The 19169-nt window shown below is 47.2% G+C and overlaps 1 protein-coding gene across 1 annotated transcript in view; it reads left to right on the top strand.

Annotated features, from left to right (window-relative positions):
* CCDC17 (coiled-coil domain containing 17) overlaps nucleotides 1–19169 on the top strand; it is a 152707-nt gene that overhangs the window by 41322 nt on the left and 92216 nt on the right. Inside the window, 3 exon segments of the mRNA XM_030208030.1 lie at nucleotides 9748–9810; nucleotides 17268–17397; nucleotides 18008–18161. Of these exon segments, the coding sequence (XP_030063890.1) occupies nucleotides 9748–9810; nucleotides 17268–17397; nucleotides 18008–18161 (347 nt within the window).

Below are 19169 nucleotides of genomic sequence, written 5' to 3'. Positions count from 1 at the left end.
GAATTGAAGTAAATTGGTCAGGCACGATTTCCCCACACAAAAGCCGTGCTGACTCGGTCTCAGTAATCCATGTCCTCGGATGTGCTCTGTAATTTTGTTTTTAATAATAGCCTCAACCATTTTCCCCGGCACCGATGTCAGAATCACCGGTCTATAATTTCCCGGATCTCCCCTGGAACCTTTTTTAAAAATGGGTGTTACATTGGCCACCCTCCAATCTTCCGGTACCACGCTCGATTTTAAGGATAAATTGCACATCACTAGCAGTAGCTCTGCAAGCTCATTTTTCAGTTCTATCATTACTCTAGGATGAATACCATCCGGTCCAGGAAATAGCCCCACTACGCACTAAAACTGTACGTAGGCGCAACCCATCACCATAGTTTAACGACCTACTGAAAAACCTGAAACCACAAACCAGGAAACTAGAAAAAACATGGAGTAAATCAAAAAACAACCTTACCTACAATGCATGGAAGCAGTCACACAGAAATTACAAAAATGCCATTAAACGAGCTAAAAGATCCTACTACACACAAACAGTTACAACCAGCGGCACAGACATGAAAAAACAATACCAACTCATAAAAAATCTACTCAACACCAACCCAGTCACATCATCACCATCAAACTACCCATCTGCAAACCAACTAGCCAAATACTTCAATGATAAAATTACCAATATTTGCAGCACAATACCCCAAGATTATGCAAATATCGATACCTTTCTTGACGAATTGGACCCATACATACAGTGGGGGAAATAAGTATTTGATCCCTTGCTGATTTTGTAAGTTTGCCCACTGACAAAGACATGAGCAGCCCATAATTGAAGGGTAGGTTATTGGTAACAGTGAGAGATAGCACATTACAAATTAAATCCGGAAAATCACATTGTGGAAAGTATATGAATTTATTTGCATTCTGCAGAGGGAAATAAGTATTTGATCCCCCACCAACCAGTAAGAGATCTGGCCCCTACAGACCAGGTAGATGCTCCAAATCAACTCGTTACCTGCATGACAGACAGCTGTCGGCAATGGTCACCTGTATGAAAGACACCTGTCCACAGACTCAGTGAATCAGTCAGACTCTAACCTCTACAAAATGGCCAAGAGCAAGGAGCTGTCTAAGGATGTCAGGGACAAGATCATACACCTGCACAAGGCTAGAATGGGCTACAAAACCATCAGTAAGACGCTGGGCGAGAAGGAGACAACTGTTGGTGCCATAGTAAGAAAATGGAAGAAGTACAAAATGACTGTCAATCGACAAAGATCTGGGGCTCCACGCAAAATCTCACCTCATAGGGTATCCTTGATCATGAGGAAGGTTAGAAATCAGCCTACAACTACAAGGGGGGAACTTGTCAATGATCTCAAGGCAGCTGGGACCGCTGTCACCACGAAAACCATTGGTAACACATTACGACATAACGGATTGCAATCCTGCAGTGCCCGCAAGGTCCCCCTGCTCCGGAAGGCACATGTGACGGCCCGTCTGAAGTTTGCCAGTGAACACCTGGATGATGCCGAGAGTGATTGGGAGAAGGTGCTGTGGTCAGATGAGACAAAAATTGAGCTCTTTGGCATGAACTCAACTCGCCGTGTTTGGAGGAAGAGAAATGCTGCCTATGACCCAAAGAACACCGTCCCCACTGTCAAGCATGGAGGTGGAAATGTTATGTTTTGGGGGTGTTTCTCTGCTAAGGGCACAGGACTACTTCACCGCATCAATGGGAGAATGGATGGGGCCATGTACCGTACAATTCTGAGTGACAACCTCCTTCCCTCCGCCAGGGCCTTAAAAATGGGTCGTGGCTGGGTCTTCCAGCACGACAATGACCCAAAACATACAGCCAAGGCAACAAAGGAGTGGCTCAGGAAGAAGCACATTAGGGTCATGGAGTGGCCTAGCCAGTCACCAGACCTTAATCCCATTGAAAACTTATGGAGGGAGCTGAAGCTGCGAGTTGCCAAGCGACAGCCCAGAACTCTTAATGATTTAGAGATGATCTGCAAAGAGGAGTGGACCAAAATTCCTCCTGACATGTGTGCAAACCTCATCATCAACTACAGAAGACGTCTGACCGCTGTGCTTGCCAACAAGGGTTTTGCCACCAAGTATTAGGTCTTGTTTGCCAGAGGGATTAAATACTTATTTCCCTCTGCAGAATGCAAATAAATTCATATACTTTCCACAATGTGATTTTCCGGATTTAATTTGTGATGTGCTATCTCTCACTGTTACCAATAACCTACCCTTCAATTATGGGCTGCTCATGTCTTTGTCAGTGGGCAAACTTACAAAATCAGCAAGGGATCAAATACTTATTTCCCCCACTGTAGATGAAATCCCAGCTGACCGCTCATGGACAAATTTCACCTGCCTCACCACTAAAGAAATTTCTACGACAATCACCAAGCTCTCCAAATCTCACTGCCATCTCAACCCATGTCCAAACTACCTAATGAAAGATGCCCCAGAACGCTTCATCACAGATCTTACCTCCCACCTAAACTTCCTGCTACAACAAGGTTCATTCTCTACAGAACATGGCAATATACTACTTACACCAATACCTAAAAACCCCAAGAAACCAGCGAGTGATGTCACCAACTATTGTCCAGTCGCATCCATCCCTTTGCTAATTAAATTATTGGAAAACAGGGTGACTTCCCAACTAAACGACTTTATACAAAAATCCTCCATTCTACATGAATCGCAATCGGATTTCCGTTCAGCCCACAGTACAGACACCGTCCTACTCACCCTAATATCCAAATTCAAACAGGAAATTTCACTTGGAAACAACATCCTCCTCTTACAATTCGATTTATTCAGTGCATTCGATATGGTAAATCACAATATCCTAACCAAACTACTGGATAAACTTGGAATCGGCGGAAACATCATAAATTGGATAAAAGGCTTCATCACCTCAAGATCTTACCAAAAGGCTTATTTTCGAAAGAGAAAGACGCCCATATTTCGACCCAAATCGGGAGATGGGCGCCTTTCTCTCATGGGCGCCCAATCGGTATAATCGAAAGCCGATTTTGGGCATCGCCAACTGCAGTCTGTTGCGGGAACGGACAAAGTTGATGGGGGCATGTCGGAGGCGTGGTGAAGACTAGACTGGGGCGTGTTTATCGGTTGAGGAAAGATGGGCGCGCTCGGATGATAATGGAAAAAAGAAGGGCGCCAAAAGCCAGAATTTGGGTCACTTTTTCTGGACCCGTTTTTCTCACGAACAAGTCCCCAAAAAGTGCCCCAACTGCCCAGATGACCACCGAAGGGAATCGGGGATGACCTCCCCTGACTTCCCCAGTGGTCACTAACCCCCTCCCACCAAAACAAAAAGAACCTTAAAACTTTTTTTGCCAGCCTGCATTCCAGCCTCAAATATCATTCCCAGCTCCATCACAGCAGTATGCAGGTCCCTGGAGCAGTTGTTAGTGGGTGCAGTGGACTTCAGGCAGGTGGACCCAGGCCCATCCCCCCCCCCCCCACCTGGTACACTTGTGCAGGTAAATGGGAGCATTCCAAACCGCCCCCAAAAACCACTGTACCCACATCTAGGTGCCCCCCTTCAGCCATAAGTGGTATGGTAATGGTGTAGAGTTGTGGGCAGTGGGTTTGGGGGGGATTTGGGGGGCTCAGCACCTTATGCCTGGAACAGACTTCCCGAGCCCATACGCCATGCGCCCTCCCTGCCCATTTTCAAGTCCTTACTCAAAGCCCATCTCTTCTCCCTTGCTTTTGGCACCTAACCACCTTCCCCATTCATGACACCTATACTGACTACATAGCTTGTTACCTTTAGATTGTAAGCTCTCTTGAGCAGGGACTGTCCTTCCCCATGTTTAAACTTGTACAGCGCTGCGTAACCCTGGCAGCGCTATAGAAATGCTAAGTAGTAGTAGTAGTAGTAAGGTAAGGGAGCTATGGACTCGGGAGGTATTTAAAATGTTTTTTTCATTGTTACAAGTGCCCCCTGGGGTGCCCGGTTGGTGTCCTGGCATGTGAGGGGGACCAGTGCACTACGAATCCTGGCCCCTCCCATGATCAATTGCCTTGGATTTGTTCGTTTTTGAGCTGGGTGCCTTCGGTTTCCATTATTGCTGAAAACCGGTACCGCCCAGCTCAAATCCGCCCAAATGCGATGCATTAGCCCGCCACAAACCGTATTATCGAAACAAAAGATGGACGCCCATCTTTTTCGAAAATACGGTCTGGCCCGCCCCTTCGCGGACCCGTCCACGGCGATAGACGCCAATGGAGATGGGTGTTCGAGTTCGATTACGCCCCTCCAAATCAAATCAACCTCCCCATCCCCGCCTCCCAACCACCAGCTCTGGCACAGACCGTAAAAGTCTGCCCAGCACTATCCAGGCCATCATCATCTCTCTACAAACTACAAAGCAGAAATGACTGATCAAGTGCTCTGACTAGATCCTCTGAGCTACAATAGACTGCCCAATGCCACAGGATTTCTTTCAGTGCACCTCTGTTGCAATTATGGAGGGTAGCACACATTGTACCTGGTCACAAAACAATTGGAAGATTATTTAGACCAATTTAACGTTCTGCATACCTCTCAATCCACACCTTGCAGGTGCATTTTCAAAGTACTACACTTACAAAGTTACATAGAGGCATATTTTCAAAGCACTTAGACGTTATGTGGAGGGGCATTTTCGATATGACGTCTAAGTCAGACTTTGGACGTTTTGCACTAAACGTCCCAAACCCGAATAGCAAGTTCGAAAAAAAAAAGGGGGGCACCTATATGTGGGTACAGTGGGTTTCTGATGAGTTTTGGAAGGCTCAGTTTCTACCACAAGTGTAGCAGGTAGGGGGAGAGATGGGCCTGGGTCTACCTGTCTACAGTGCACTGCACCCACCACTACACTAGTCTAGGGACCTGCATGCTGTTCTAATGGACCTCTCTCTACCAACTGTAAAATCCCAAGGGAGAGACATTCAGTCTATTACAGCTTTTCTAAGTCAATCCTGATATGGTATTATAGGGTAGCCGATAAAGGATTCCACACTCCCGAATGTGTTCTCAAAATTAAACAACTTAAAGAAGGGAAACAAAAGAATTCAGTACTGGCTGATCCTTCAGTATGTCATTTGGAGGGGCTGGTTAAAGGGACACCCTAGCAGTGTTATATTCATGCAGAGATTTATAACAGTAATAGTATATACTAGCTTTATATATAATTACTTTATTGTATTTTCAATCCATTTTCTGCTTTTATGGGCTTAATATCTTTTTGTAAACTGCTCAAGACCAGCAGAATTGAGTGGTCAAGAAATTCCTAGAATAGATTAGATTAGTTTGTATTATATATTTGTTTGTGTATTGTGGGTTGACTATGGTATGAATGGTTAGGTCTTTCCTATATTTAATGAAGTTCATTTTCATTCATGTTTCAACATTTTTATTGAAGACATTGCATACACAATCTTACAGTTATTGGATAACAACAACCAAACACTAAACTGTCCAATTACAATCTATTGTGACAAACTGTCTCCCCAAATTTTTCTCCTGTTATATCCCCCTCCTCCCAAGCCCTATTCCCTCCCCTCCCCTCTCTCCCTCTCCCTCCTCTCTGTCCCCTCCCCTCTCGCTCGTGTTGTCTGGTACCTATGTGCTTGTCCTAGCGTGTTGAGGACCCAACTTTCCCCCCTATGGGACAGAGAATCTATATAAGCGCCCCAAATTTTCTTGAATGTTTTCTTCCGTTTTAGCGAGCTTTTAGCTTCTTTTACTTCCCACATCATTAACTGGTGGACGAGGTTCCGCCAATGCCAGTATTTTGCCCCTGCATCGTTCGTCCAGTTTTGCAAGATACATTTCTTTGCTAGCAAGGTAAGTTTGCGGATGAACAAAGTGTGCTCTGGTATCTGTCCCTTGAATGAACCTGGCAGATTCAGCAGCATCTGCACTGGAGTACCTGCTATCTTGTTACCTAATAGTTGTGACAAATAGTGAGTAATTTTCCACCAAAATATTTTGGTCTCCCAGCATCTCCAGAAACTATGATAGAATATATTATCCGCCCTCCCACATCGCGTACACAGGGGCGTCTGCAATCCCCCGAGTTTTGCTAATTGTGCTGGTGCCATATAGGCTCTATGTATAAAACGGAATGCGCATTCCCTATATTGAGCTCCACTTATCAATTTTGGTATCCCCCTCAACTACCTATCAACATCCCATGACATTAATCTGACTCCCAAGTCCTTCTCCCAACGAACTTTCAGCTGTGTAAAGTTTTTGGGGACCTCATGTGTCCACAGCGCTCTGTGTATCCCTGAAATTGATGGTTCTTCTTCAGAGATCTCTGTGAAGAAGGTTTTTATCCTCTCTCCCTGTTTCTGGGCAAGTCGACCTTGATCTAATGACTTAATAAAGTGTTTTAACTGACAGTATACGAATGTATCACCCCACTGGATGTTATCCGTACCCAGCATCTGATCTAAAGTTTTAATCTCTCCATTATCGCCCATCACATCTCCCAGGCAACCCAGTCCTCTTTCTTCCCAACGCTGAAATACTACATTTTCTTCCCTCTAATAGATAGAAGCTCTGTTACCCCCTTCCCCACCTTTAATCTACTCTCCATAAATTGCCATGCTCTCCTCAGTGGTATTAGCAGTAAGTGTTTCCTATATGCCTCAGGGATCTGCGCTCTTTCTATTAGTATTAGGGATTGCAGCCGCAATGGTTCGAAAAATTCCCTTTCTAATTCTATGGGCGTATAGTAATTTGATCCAAATGTCCATTCCCTCACATGACGCATTAAACAGGCCATGTTGTTCATTTTCATTTAATTAATTTAGTATATTTAGAATTGTAAACTGCCTAGATCAGTTACGGTTTGGCCATATAGAAAGTTCTTAATAAATAATACTCTGTTTTCTGCAAAATGGACCTTTGACACTGCCGGGATAGTCGACTGTAAGGTTCTCTTTGATTACAAGGCCCTGAGAGGCCGATTGACCTTTAAGACTTGAGACAAATAAAATGGAGCTTCATTTTGCAGGGCCTTGTGGACCAGAAGTAACATTTTGAATTTCACCCAAAATTGAACAAGTAATCATGCCAATCAGACGAGGTGAAATATATGGATCTTTCAGAGCACCAGTAATAAGCTTGGCTGCAGCATTTTGCACCAGCTTCAGTGGCTGGAACTGATTCTGAGGCACACTTAGCTAGCAATGGTAATCGAAGTGCTGTTTAACATCAGCTGTAGGACAGAGACTTAAAAACAATAAATTCTGATTTAACGATGTCCAATCCGAGACAGTCTGTAGACTGTGATACAAGCTTCCTGTCATCTGCATACAACCTTTGCTGAACATCTAGATTGTGAAATTGTTGGCAGAAAGAAATCATTTATAAGTTAAAGCAGAGCCCTGGGACACCCCTGTAGTCAGCAGGATATAGAACAGTGAAATATCATGTTGAGTTATGTTTCTGCATTACTTATTATATACTAGTAAAAAAGGCCCGTTTCTGACACAAATGAAACGGGCGCTAGCAAGGTTTTCCTCGGAGTGTGTATGTTTGGGAGAGTGTATGTGAGAGTGACTGTTTGAGAGTCAGAGTGAAAGTGTGAGTCCAATCCATGCTCCTCTGTCACCTGGCCCCTCCATTCATCCCTATCCAGCAATTCCCCTCTCTGCCTGAGGCCTGCCCTGCAATCCATATCCATCCATGCCCATCTGTCCCCTCCATTCATCCCTATCCAGCAATTCCCCTCTCCCTGAGTCCTGCCCTTCCAATCCATGCCCATCCATGCTCCTCTGTCACCTGGCCCCTCCATTTTTCCCTATCCAGCATTTCCCCTCTCTGCCTGAGGCCTGCCCTGCAATCCATATCCATCCATGCCCATCTGTCCCCTCCATTCATCCCTATCCAGCAATTCCCCTCTCCCTGAGTCCTGCCCTTCCAATCCATGCCCATCCATGCTCCTCTGTCACCTGGCCCCTCCATTTTTCCCTATCCAGCATTTCCCCTCTCTGCCTGAAGCCTGCCCTGCAATCCATATCCATCCATGCCCATCTGTCCCCTCCATTCATCCCTATCCAGCAATTCCCCTCTCCCTGAGTCCTGCCCTTCCAATCCATGCCCATCCATGCTCCTCTGTCCCCTGCCGCCTCCATTCATCCTTTTCCAGCAAGTCCCCTCTCTCCCTTCCATGATCCCCCCCCCTCGCATCCATGCTCCTCTCTCTCCCATGTGCCAGCCTGGGCCGGCCTCTTCCCCCCCCCCCCCCCGCTCGCATCCATGCTGTGGTTGGCCACCCTCTTCTCTCCCCCCAACATGCGTTTTTTTTTTCTTCCACCCCCTCCCGCGAACCTGTCGATCCCCCCCCCCCCCCCCCGCCGGAACGCCGAAAACTGCCGCCGCCGTTGTTGTACTACCTTCCCTTCCCGTAGGTTGTTGAATCATCTTAGAAAGTTTAACTCCGTGCGTCCGTGCAATCAGCTGTTTTGACGTCAGTGCGTGTCTGCCTCACAGACCACCTCCAGCCAAGGAGCCACGGTCCCAAGCAAAGAACGTTGGAGGTGAGAATTATTATATAGGATGTTGTGCTGTATACATAGTGCACTTGATAGACAGCATAGGCGACACCAGTTATACAAGGAGGAAAAGGCTTCTTCTGGCAAGGCAGGGTTGCCAACTATGTCAAGAATGCTTTTAAAGGATCTGCATTCATTTTCCGTTTGTATACCTGTAAACAAACCAAATGGGCATGGGTTTCAATTGAGCCAAAATTTAATTCATTTTTGGCACCCTTATGGAGTCAGGAAACCAACTGTTGTTTTTCCTTGGCTAGGAATCAAAGCTATGGCCTTTGGCATTGGAGGCTAGAGATCTTCAGCTGAAGTCACAGGAGGTTCACAGTGAAGGTAGAAGCCAGTGGACAGCAGAAAGAGAGGCCTGCCTCTGGGAGAATCCATCTGTTCTAGTGGGCTCCTTCAGGGCCATGTCTCTTCTTCTGCTGTCCATACTGGATTGCTGCTGTGGCTTCAGCTGTACGTCTCTGCCCCTGGCCTGAGGATCACATGTTTGAGGCCTGGTGAGCCCAAGAGCCAGACAGAGTGGAACCATCTTCAGAACAGAGCACCTTTCAGCATGGTCTAACTCACAATTCTTCTGCATTCTGTGAAGGTTTCTGTGTACCTCCTGAGAAGCAGCATTTAACTCAGGGTGAGGACAGAGCTGCCAAGGGAGCCCAATATTTAAGAGGGAGATTTGAAGCCCCATCCGCTCCACCTCCTGGCTCCACCCCATGACAGACCCATGGCACCAACAATCCACCTACCCTTCAGCTAGCAGGAGACGCATTAATAAAATGTCATCTCCTGCTGCCTTGGGACCTGTCTTGTGAAAAGAGCTGTGAGATTTTGCAGTTCTTAACATGAAACTGGTTCTGCAGCAGCTGGAGACGACATCTTATTAAGTTCTTCGCTTGCCAGCTAGGAGAGCAGGAGATGAGCTGCGAAAGTGGAAGTCTCTGGCTGAGTGCAGGAGACTTGGCAGGTCTATGGAATTGGTGGTGAGTGGTATACAGTGAGTTTATAGAGAGCTCTAGGCTTGAGTTGAATCTAATGAGAAAGAAACTATTCTTCATTTAATGAAGGAATGACATCAGTCTAATTTGTCTGGAAGTAGGAAAGGTCTAGTTTTGCAACTAGTGTTACTATGTCCCTTCTCTCCAGTTCCAGAAGCTGCGTATGTCAATAGAAGAGAACTTGCCTACACTAAAGTCCTTCCAGTCAGAGGTAAGGATGTGTCTGACTCAAAATCTCTCACAGAAGCAAATCTTGGCCAAGAAGGGTGCTTAATAAAAGCATTAACTGGCATATTCAGCTAACACAGCACTAACAGATGCAGATTGGCTGCTATCATTCTGGGAGGTAGAAGCTCATAGAGCAATATTCTGCTAGCGGCAGTCCGTTCAAATAATGGAATATTGGAAAGACTTGTGGGGTCGTCTGGTACAATTATTAGGTCAATCTAGCCCTAGAATTAAAGAATTATGCCTTTTGGACTCAGATGATGAAAAGTCTGTTTATTTGCAAAGTGATGCATATTAATACAGTGGATACAAAGCGAAGCTCCTGAGACCATATTCAAAATGGAGCAGCTGTTGTTTCAGAGGAAGGGAGTGAAGAACCTGGACCCTGTTTTAAAACTCCCTAACATCTAGGGTGAGAAATATGATTCTAAATACTTTCATGGTTTAAGATTTATTTTTGTTTATTTTATTACATTTGTACCCTGCGCTTTCCCACTCATGGCAGGCTCAATGCGGCTTACATGGGGCAATGGAGGGTTAAGTGACTTGCCCAGTGTCACAAGGAGCTGCCTGTGCCTGAAGTGGGAATCGAACTCAGTTCCTCAGGACCAAAGTCCACCACCCTAACCACTAGGCCACTCCTCCACTGTTGCTACTATTTGAGATTCTACATGGAATGTTGCTATTCCACTAGCAACATTCCATGTAGAAGTCGGCCCTTGCAGATCAGCAATGTGGCCGCGCAGGCTTCTGCTTCTGTGAGTCTGACGTCCTGCATGTACATGCAGGACGTCAGACTCACAGAAACAGAAGCCTGCGCAGCCTTCTACATGGAATGTTGCTAGTGGAATAGCAACATTCCATGTAGAATGTCCAATAGTAGCAACATTCCATGTAGAATGTCCAATAGTATCTATTTTATTTTTGTTACATTTGTACCCTGCGCTTTCCCACTCATGGCAGGCTCAATGCGGCTTACATGGGGCAATGGAGGGTTAAGTGACTTGCCCAGAGTCACAAGAAGCTACCTGTGCCTGAAGTGGGTTTGAACTCAGCTCCCCAGGACCAAAGTCCACCACCCTAACCACTAGGCCACTCCTCCACTGTTGCTACTATTTGAGATTCTACATGGAATGTTGCTATTCCACTAGCAACAGCAGATCACCAATGTGGCCGCGCAGGCTTCTGCTTCTGTGAGTCTGACGTCCTGCACGTACGTGCAGGACGTCAGACTCACAGAAACAGAAGCCTGCACAGCCTTCTACATGGAATGTTGCTAGTGGAATAGCAACATTCCATGTAGAATCTCCAGTAGTAGCAACATTCCATGTAGAATCTCCAATAGTAGCAACATTCCATGTAGAATCTCCAACAGTAGCAACATTCCATGTAGAATCTCTAATAGTAGCAACATTCCATGTAGAATCTCCAATAGTATCTATTTTATTTTTGTTACATTTGTACCCTGCACTTTCCCACTCATGGCAGGCTCAATGCGGCTTATATGGGGCAATGGAGGGTTAAATGACTTGCCCAGAGTTACAAGGAGCTGCCTGTGCCTGAAGTGGGAATCCAACTCAGTTCCCCAGGACCAAAGTCCACCACCCTAACCACTAGGCCACTCCTCCACTAGATGTTGATGGGACTAAATGAACAATTAGTTACACAGAAGAAATGTTTCTCCAGTTTAATAGTTTGGCAATATATAGTGAACTATACGATATAGAATTGATGTCAGAGAAGAAAGAGTTAATGAAGTACATACCTTAGTGGATGCTGTAGATTATAGTTTGGAATGTTTGTAAGGTTCTTAATCTGTTCAATAAAAATGGTATTACATAAAAGCTGGTCTCTGCTGGTTAAATCAGAGCCAGATATCCAGAGCTGGTCCTTAGCAGCCACTGCTATCTGGATATTTAACCGATATAGCCTTTGTGCTATTCTAAAGTTTACCACATGCTTATCTGGGTACTGTGGCTTAATAACGAACTAGGCAGCAGCCTCTTCTATAGGTTAATTAGTGTTGAATATTGCTGATGGTATGGGGTCCTTATGCTAGTAAAACAGGGCTTGACAAAGTTTCTTAGGATCTAGGAGCCAGACTTGGAACGACTCGAGGTCACGCACAGCAAGTTATCCACGCTTTCTCTGCTACTTTTATAAGGGGAAACTTCTCTCCCCATCTCATACCCAGCTACGGTGTTATCTGGCAATGGAGAGAGGCTTTAGGCTGTAGTTGCTGGGGCAATAGGGCAAAAGCTATAGCTGCTAAGGTTGGGTGGGGTGGTGCAGCCTTAGCCTTTCTCCGTTGACCTCTTGCCCTCAGCAGCTGCAGGTCCCCACTCCCAGCAACCGCAGCCTAAAGCCTCTGTTCATCACTTACCCAGCCTTGTCCCGTCTTCACTCCCAGCAGTAGCATCTCTGAATCCCACCCCCACCCCCCCCAGATTGTTTAAAAACGTAAATCGATCCTACCAACAAGGGTGCTGGAGAGTGGCCTCCTCAGTAATGAATGCTCTTTATGAGCAGGGGTCTAGCCAAACCTTGAGATGGGAGCTCCGACCCACCGCTGCCTTGCTTCCCCCCACTCACCCATCACTGCTGCACATGCCTTGGCTGGCGGGGATCCCCATCCCCTGCCAGCAGAAGCACATGTCTAACATTCTCATTTTAATGAAGGTTCTGTGTTGGGAGGGGGAGGCGGAGTGAAGGAAAGAGAGAGCCGCTGCTGTTAGTGCTGCCTTATGGTGGTCCAACAAAACCCAGTCGCCATGGTGACCTGGTGCCTGGGGTTTATCGAGCCCTGTATTAAAGGATACCTAGAAACCAAAACTGTAATGGTAGATACCCAATCTGTATGTTACTATTTATTTCCATAGTGCTACTCATTTTGCTTTGTGCCACTTGCCCACCATGGTGCCCCCAACCCCACTTCCCCGTGTATCCATCTCCCATTCACAGAAACAGAAGCCTGAGAAAAATGCCCCCTTTGCATCCAACCCCTTCTGAGGACTCTCACATCCCTGTAGTATCCCCGCCTCCTCTGATGCAAGTTCCTGCTTCCACATGGGCAAGACATGTTACAGGGAAGGCCGAGGCCCCGAGGCAGTCTGTTTTAATTGCTACAGTGCCGCTACCAGCAGCTAAGGCAAGTTAGAGGGATTGCAGGGAGGGAAGGAGAGGGACAGATGCAGGAACTGGAAGGGGGAGAAACACTGGACCTTTGGGATGGAGGGGCTTAATGAGGGAGAGATGCTGGCACCTGCAGTGGCCCCGATGTAGACACCTTGAGAGTCCGGACAGTGCCTGGAGCGAGTGCCTTCCCAAGCCTCTTATATTGGGTGCCCATGAACAGGGTGAACACTCTAGAGACCAAAGAAAGTGACGGGTAGCTGAAGAAGATTTGACATACGGTCAACATTTTGGCAAGTAAAATTTAATTAAAAAAAGAAAAACCTGTGTCATATTTTGAAGAGAATTTTTAAAACCATTTACATAAGCAAATAGCTATTTACCCAGTAAATTGACTTGTCTGAAAACTGCCCAGTATCTGCCACTTTTTATCCGTGGAAAAAGCAGGGCCAGTCCATGGGTATTGGATGCCCTAGGTGACCCTTTGACCTTGCCACCCCTCCCCCCACAGAACATCATTTCCTCCCTACACCCCCAAGGAGGCCAGCATCTCCCTGTCTTTCCCTCTCTATTATTCTGAGGTGACCAGCATGTGTATGTGTGAGAGGGGCAAACTGACTGTAGGGACGTGGGATTTGAGAGAGGGAAAGAGAGGGGCAGATGGACTGAGGGCAGGTGAAATGTGAGAGAGGGAAAAAGAGGGTCAGACTGGCTGTGTGCAAGTGAGATGTGAGAGAGAGAAAGTCATGGGCAGATGGGCTAAGTGCAGATGGGATGTAAGAAAGAGAGAGGCAGACAGGCTGATGGTACGTGGGATGTTGGAGAGAGAAAGAGATGAGCTGAGGGCAAGTGAGAATGTAAGAGAAAACGAGACAGACTGGCTTTGGGCAAGTGAGATGTGTGTGTGAGAGAGAGAGAGATGGGCAAACGGGCTGAGGGCAGGTGGGATGTGAGAGAGGAAGAGAAGGCAGACGGGCTGTGGGCGAGTGGGAGAGAAAGAGGCAGACTGGCTGCAGGTCTCTGTAGTGGTGTAGGCATCATCTACGGACACTTTTTTCAATCCATTTTAATTCAATTGCCTAAGAGACCTATATATTGCGATGATAACCCTGGGTCCCATGCTCCTCCAAGCCTTCTTTTTTTTTTTTATTTTTTATTTATTTATTATTTTTCATTTAAACATCCATCTATTAAAACAATAAATGTTGGATACAGAAATATAGTAAAATAACAAACTTATTGGAAAATATTAGTTTCATTTAGACCACAACAACTTGAGACAAGATACAAGGTAAAAATAATAAAAAGAAAAAAGAACAAAAACTAATTAGAGCAGGATCAAAGAGGCAATCCGCAGCCAGACTTCAGCGAGTCCTTCTACCCTATTAGGTTACCTGGGTCGAACATGGTACACTTTCTTTTGAAATCAAAAATTCCTTCAATTTCTTGGGATCCATAAACATATATGTAACAGATTGTAATGTTATTATACAACGACAAGGAAAAACTAATTTAAACAATCCTCCCAAAGCCAAAATTTTGGATTTTAAACCGAGGAACTCTCGCCGACGGGCTTGAGTCTCTCTGTTTAAATCTGGAAAAATTCGAACGGTATGCCCAAGAAATTTACTGTTCAAAAATTTAAAATAAAGCTTAAAGACATTTGTTTTATCCATTTCCAGTGCAAATGAAACAATAAGAGTAGTTCTTTCCGTAATTAGTTCCAATGAGTTTTCAAGAAACTCTGTAATATTAAATTCTGGTTGCTGTGGCTGAGGGTTCAGCGGATTCACTGTTCTCCCAGTTATGTACTCCAAGCCTTCTATCACTTGCACAACACTTCCAGCTTTATACCGTGTTTCCCCGAAAATAAGACACTGTCTTATATTAATTTTTGCCCCCCAAAATGTGCTAGGTCTTATTTTCAGGGGCTGTCTTATTTTTCGGGGAAACATCGGGGTTGGATCGAGGTTGGCCCGCCCGCCCTCAGTTGCTTCCGGAACTAACCTTAAACACCTCCTTTCACCTTCGCAGCAGCAGGGCGGGGCACGGAAGGAAGGAAAGGTCTGCCCTGCTGCTGCTTGCTGCGAAGGTGAAAGGAGGCGTTTAAGGTTAGTTCCAGGAGCGACGGAGGGTGGGTGGAGGGGGGGCCCGGCGACCTCGGGGGGGGGGGGGGGGGGGGGGCGGCCTTGTCCGGCTCTCGGTGGCCCTGCTTTCAAACAAAAATTTGCTAGGTCTTACTTTCGGGGGAGGCCTTATATCTACCAATTCAGGAAAACCTGTACTAGGTCTTATTTTAGGGGAATGTCTTACTTTCGGGGAAACAGGGTAGTTTCCCTGAGTTCAGGTCAAGGGCACAAAGTGATCCACTCCAGGTTTTCTTCCTTTATTCTAGCCAAGCAGTGTTAACTCAAGTGCAGTAAAAAAAAAAAAAGGAAAATAACAAACCAGCAGTGTTCACAAATGAAAAATCAATCCTAAGAGTTTTTGTACTGGGTTCTGTTCCACCATGGGTATCTGGTCCAACTTCAAAGGTTCCCCACAAAACTTCTTTCAGTGGTCTGCCCCTCTGCTATTGAGGTTGGCAGCTCCCCGCTCCACAGGCTTCTTTCCAACTTATCGCCCTCTGCTTCACAGTCAGGATTGCTGTTCTCCCTACTCTCCATAACCTCTGGACACCTCCCTCTTCCTAGGTCCTCTCTGCCAGGGTTGCCAGGTGGAAAATTTTTTTCCAGCCCGATCGAGCCCAAAAAACAGCCCAAAACCCGCCCAAACACAAACCCCGCCCCTGACACCCCCACCCCCGCGTCATCACGCCCGCCCCCGCCGTCATCAACCCCGCCCCCGCCGTCACTGGCCCCGCCTTCCACGTCACCGGCCCCGCCTCCCCGTCATCGGCCCCGCCTCCCCGTCATCGGCCCCGCCTCCCACGTCATCGGCCCCGCCTCCCACGTCATCGGCCCCGCCTCCCCGTCATCGGCCCCGCCTCCTACGTCATCGGCCCTGCCTCCCACGTCACTAACCCCGCCCAAAACGTCATTAACCCCACCCAAAAACGTCACTAACCCCGCCCCCCCCGCGGCCGAAAAAACCGCACTGAAGGCCAAAAACAGCCCAAAAAACCGCAACCCGCCGCGGGCAAAAATTTCCTGCGGCGGGTCGCGGAAAACCGCCCAATTGGGCGGTAAAACCGCCCACCTGGCAACACTGCTCTCTGCCCTTCTGGCTCAAGCCTGCCTATTTTCAACTGGGGAGGGGAATGGCTCCTCCCTCCAGCTTCCCCTCCTGATGGGGCAGGTCTTGCTTCTTCCACCCAGGGGAGCTGGACTTTCTCACTGACAGGCAGATGATCTAAAGCCCCGCGCTGTTCCAAACATCGCTCTAAAATAGCGCTGGAACAGCGCAGGGCGCTATTAGACCTATGATCAGAGATAATGCATGCAAATTTAAGCAGCGCAATTATCTCTGATCATGGGGTAGAAGTTCGGGCGAATTGTGCCGAGCATGCGCTCAGCACAATCCTCCCGCACTTGTTTGACAGGTCTGGGCTGTCAAAAGCCCAAACCTGTCAAACACTGGCTAGAGGTCCATGGATCCACCAGGCCCTGACTACCCCTGCCCCGAGCAACGAGGGCTGGAGGTCTGGCGGAACTCCGGTCCCCCCGACGATTCCATCCCCCCAGGTTCAGGAAGGGCTGGAGATCCGGTGGGTCTCCAGCCCCCCCAAACCCCCAGAAAATGATCCCTGGTGGTCCAGTGGCCGCCAGCCAAACCCCCTCCCCCCTCCCTCCCAGTGAGCTACAGTGGGGGGGGGGGGGGGGAGGCTGGAGGTCCGGCAGACCTCCGGTCCCTCCGACGATCCCATCCGACCAGGTTCAGGGAGGACTGGAGATCCGGTGGGTCTCCAGCCCCCCAAACCCCCAGAAAATGGTCCCTGGTGGTCCAGTGGCCGCTTAAACAGCGTCTGTTAAAAAGAACCCCCTTCCGGCCCCCCTACCTTAGTTGAAGGAGGGAGGTAGCCTGCCTCCCTCCTCTTCCTTGGGTTGACACCGCCACAAAATGGCGGCACCCAGCCCCTCCCAGTGCATCCTGGGATGCGCTGGGCGGGGCTACAGACTATATAAAATCTAGCTGCAGCTACATGCAGTAAATGGATCGTATACTTTAGTGCTCTGCAGGCTATTAACAATAGTTCCATTATAAATGCTTTTGTCAATTGCTAGAGTACATACGATGCAGCTCAGACAGATTCCAGTTATTGGAGGTGCTAACTGCTGTCATGGACTGTATTCTGGTTTTGTCTTGTAGCAAACTGTCAGCCCTGTGATTCAACGAGACCGTGATTATCGGGAGCGGCTTCAGGAAATGGAAGAAGCCCATCAGCAACATCTAGCTAGTATTCAGGCGAGAAATCGAAACCTGGAAGAACTGAGAGAAGGTACGAGCTCAAGACCATATACAGAGGAGAGACACGAGGGCATAGCGCTAACTGGGATTATGTCTGGAGAATGTCACTGTAGAGAGGGGAGACACCAGGACACAGCACTGGCTGGGATTACGTCAGGAGAGTGTCATTGACTGTCATTATAGAGAGAAGAGATATCAGGACACAAGGCCAGCTGAGAGTGTGTCAGAAGCTTGTGACTGATGGCTGCTATAGCGAGATGAAGTGCCAGGTCATGAGACCACCTGGAACAGTGTCATGATGGTGTCAGTGTTGGTCTGTGCAAAGAGAGACGATATCGGTATATCAGAGCAGCTAGGACTGTGGTTGGCGAGTTTACAGTTGTTTCCAGGGTATGTCATATAGATTTGCCTCCATTATGGTTATGTTTGTTTGAGGTTGCCCTTTCCAATCTTGATAATATGCCTAATAAAATGGGTTCTATACTTCCAGACTCCTATGAAAGAGCTTAATATACCCTTGACTTTTTCCACTTCCCGTGAATCTTTAATATTTCTCACCCCTTCCCTTTATTGTTGAGGCTGCCTCCCCTCTTACCATTTTGCCTTGCATTAGTCCTGTCAGACCCTGTCCTTTCTTGCAGAAATACACAAGCGCCTCTCAGATGTGGCCAACCGGGCAGCCCCCACCTCACATATCGAGCAGATGCTGGTGGAACTGAAGGTTCAAGAGGAGAAGAACCAGTTGGCCTTGGATGCTCTAAAGGATCAGATTGAACGCATGCAAGCCGAAAACAGGTGGGTCCTGGAAAAAAAGAGCTGGACAAACTGTTTGAATAAAAACACGAGAGCATAAGAATAGACATACCTGGTCCGACCAATGATCCATCAACCCAGTATCCTGCTTCCAACAGTGGCCAATCCAGGTCACAAGTACCTGGCAGAAACCCAATTAGTAACAACATTTCATTCTACCAATCTCGGGGCAAACAGTGGCTTCCCCATGTCTATCTCTATAGCACACTGTCAACGTTTCCTCCAGGAACTTGTCCAAACCATTTTTAACCCAGATATGCTAACCACTGTGACTACATCCTCCGGCAGCGAGTTCCAGAGCTTAACTATTTGTTGAATGAAAAAATACTTCCTCCTATTTGTTTTAAAAGTATTTCCATGTAATTTGTACTTTTTAAAAGAGTAAAAAATTGATTCACTTTTACCTGTTCAACACCAATCAGGATTTTGTGGATCTCAGTCATATCTCCCCTCAGCCACCTCTTTTCCAAGCTGAAGAGCCTTAACCTCTTTAGCTTTCCTCATACGAGAGGAGTTCCATCCCCTTTATCATTTTGATTGCCCTTCTTTAAACTCTTTCTAGTTCCGCTATATCTTTTTTGAGATACGGCGACTAGATCTGAACGGAGTCATCTTCGACTCCTCCCTCTCCGTCTCTGCCCATATCCAGCAGACAGCCAAGACCTGTCGCTTCTTTCTCTATAACATCAGCAAAATTCGCCCCTTCCATATCATCAAGCTGATCAATCCATAGACTGGTGGGTTGTGTCCATCTACCAGCAGGTGGAGATAGAGAGCAAACTTTTGCCTCCCTATATGTGGTCATGTGCTGCCGGAAACTCCCCAGTATGTTCTCTATCTCAGCAGGTGGTGGTCACACACAGCAGCAGCTCTGGCTAGGCCTCCAAGCCTAATCCTTAGGTTTTGTTGAGGCCTGGGGTTGAGGGCTCTTTTGAGCAAGTGCAAACCTGGTGGTGCCAGGTCCCTCCTTTTCTCCCCCCTCCCGCTGGC

This window comes from Microcaecilia unicolor, chromosome 6 (assembly GCF_901765095.1).
Source record: "Microcaecilia unicolor chromosome 6, aMicUni1.1, whole genome shotgun sequence".
In the NCBI taxonomy this organism is placed as follows: domain Eukaryota; kingdom Metazoa; phylum Chordata; class Amphibia; order Gymnophiona; family Siphonopidae; genus Microcaecilia; species Microcaecilia unicolor.
This window is presented reverse-complemented; position numbering and strand designations above follow the sequence as displayed.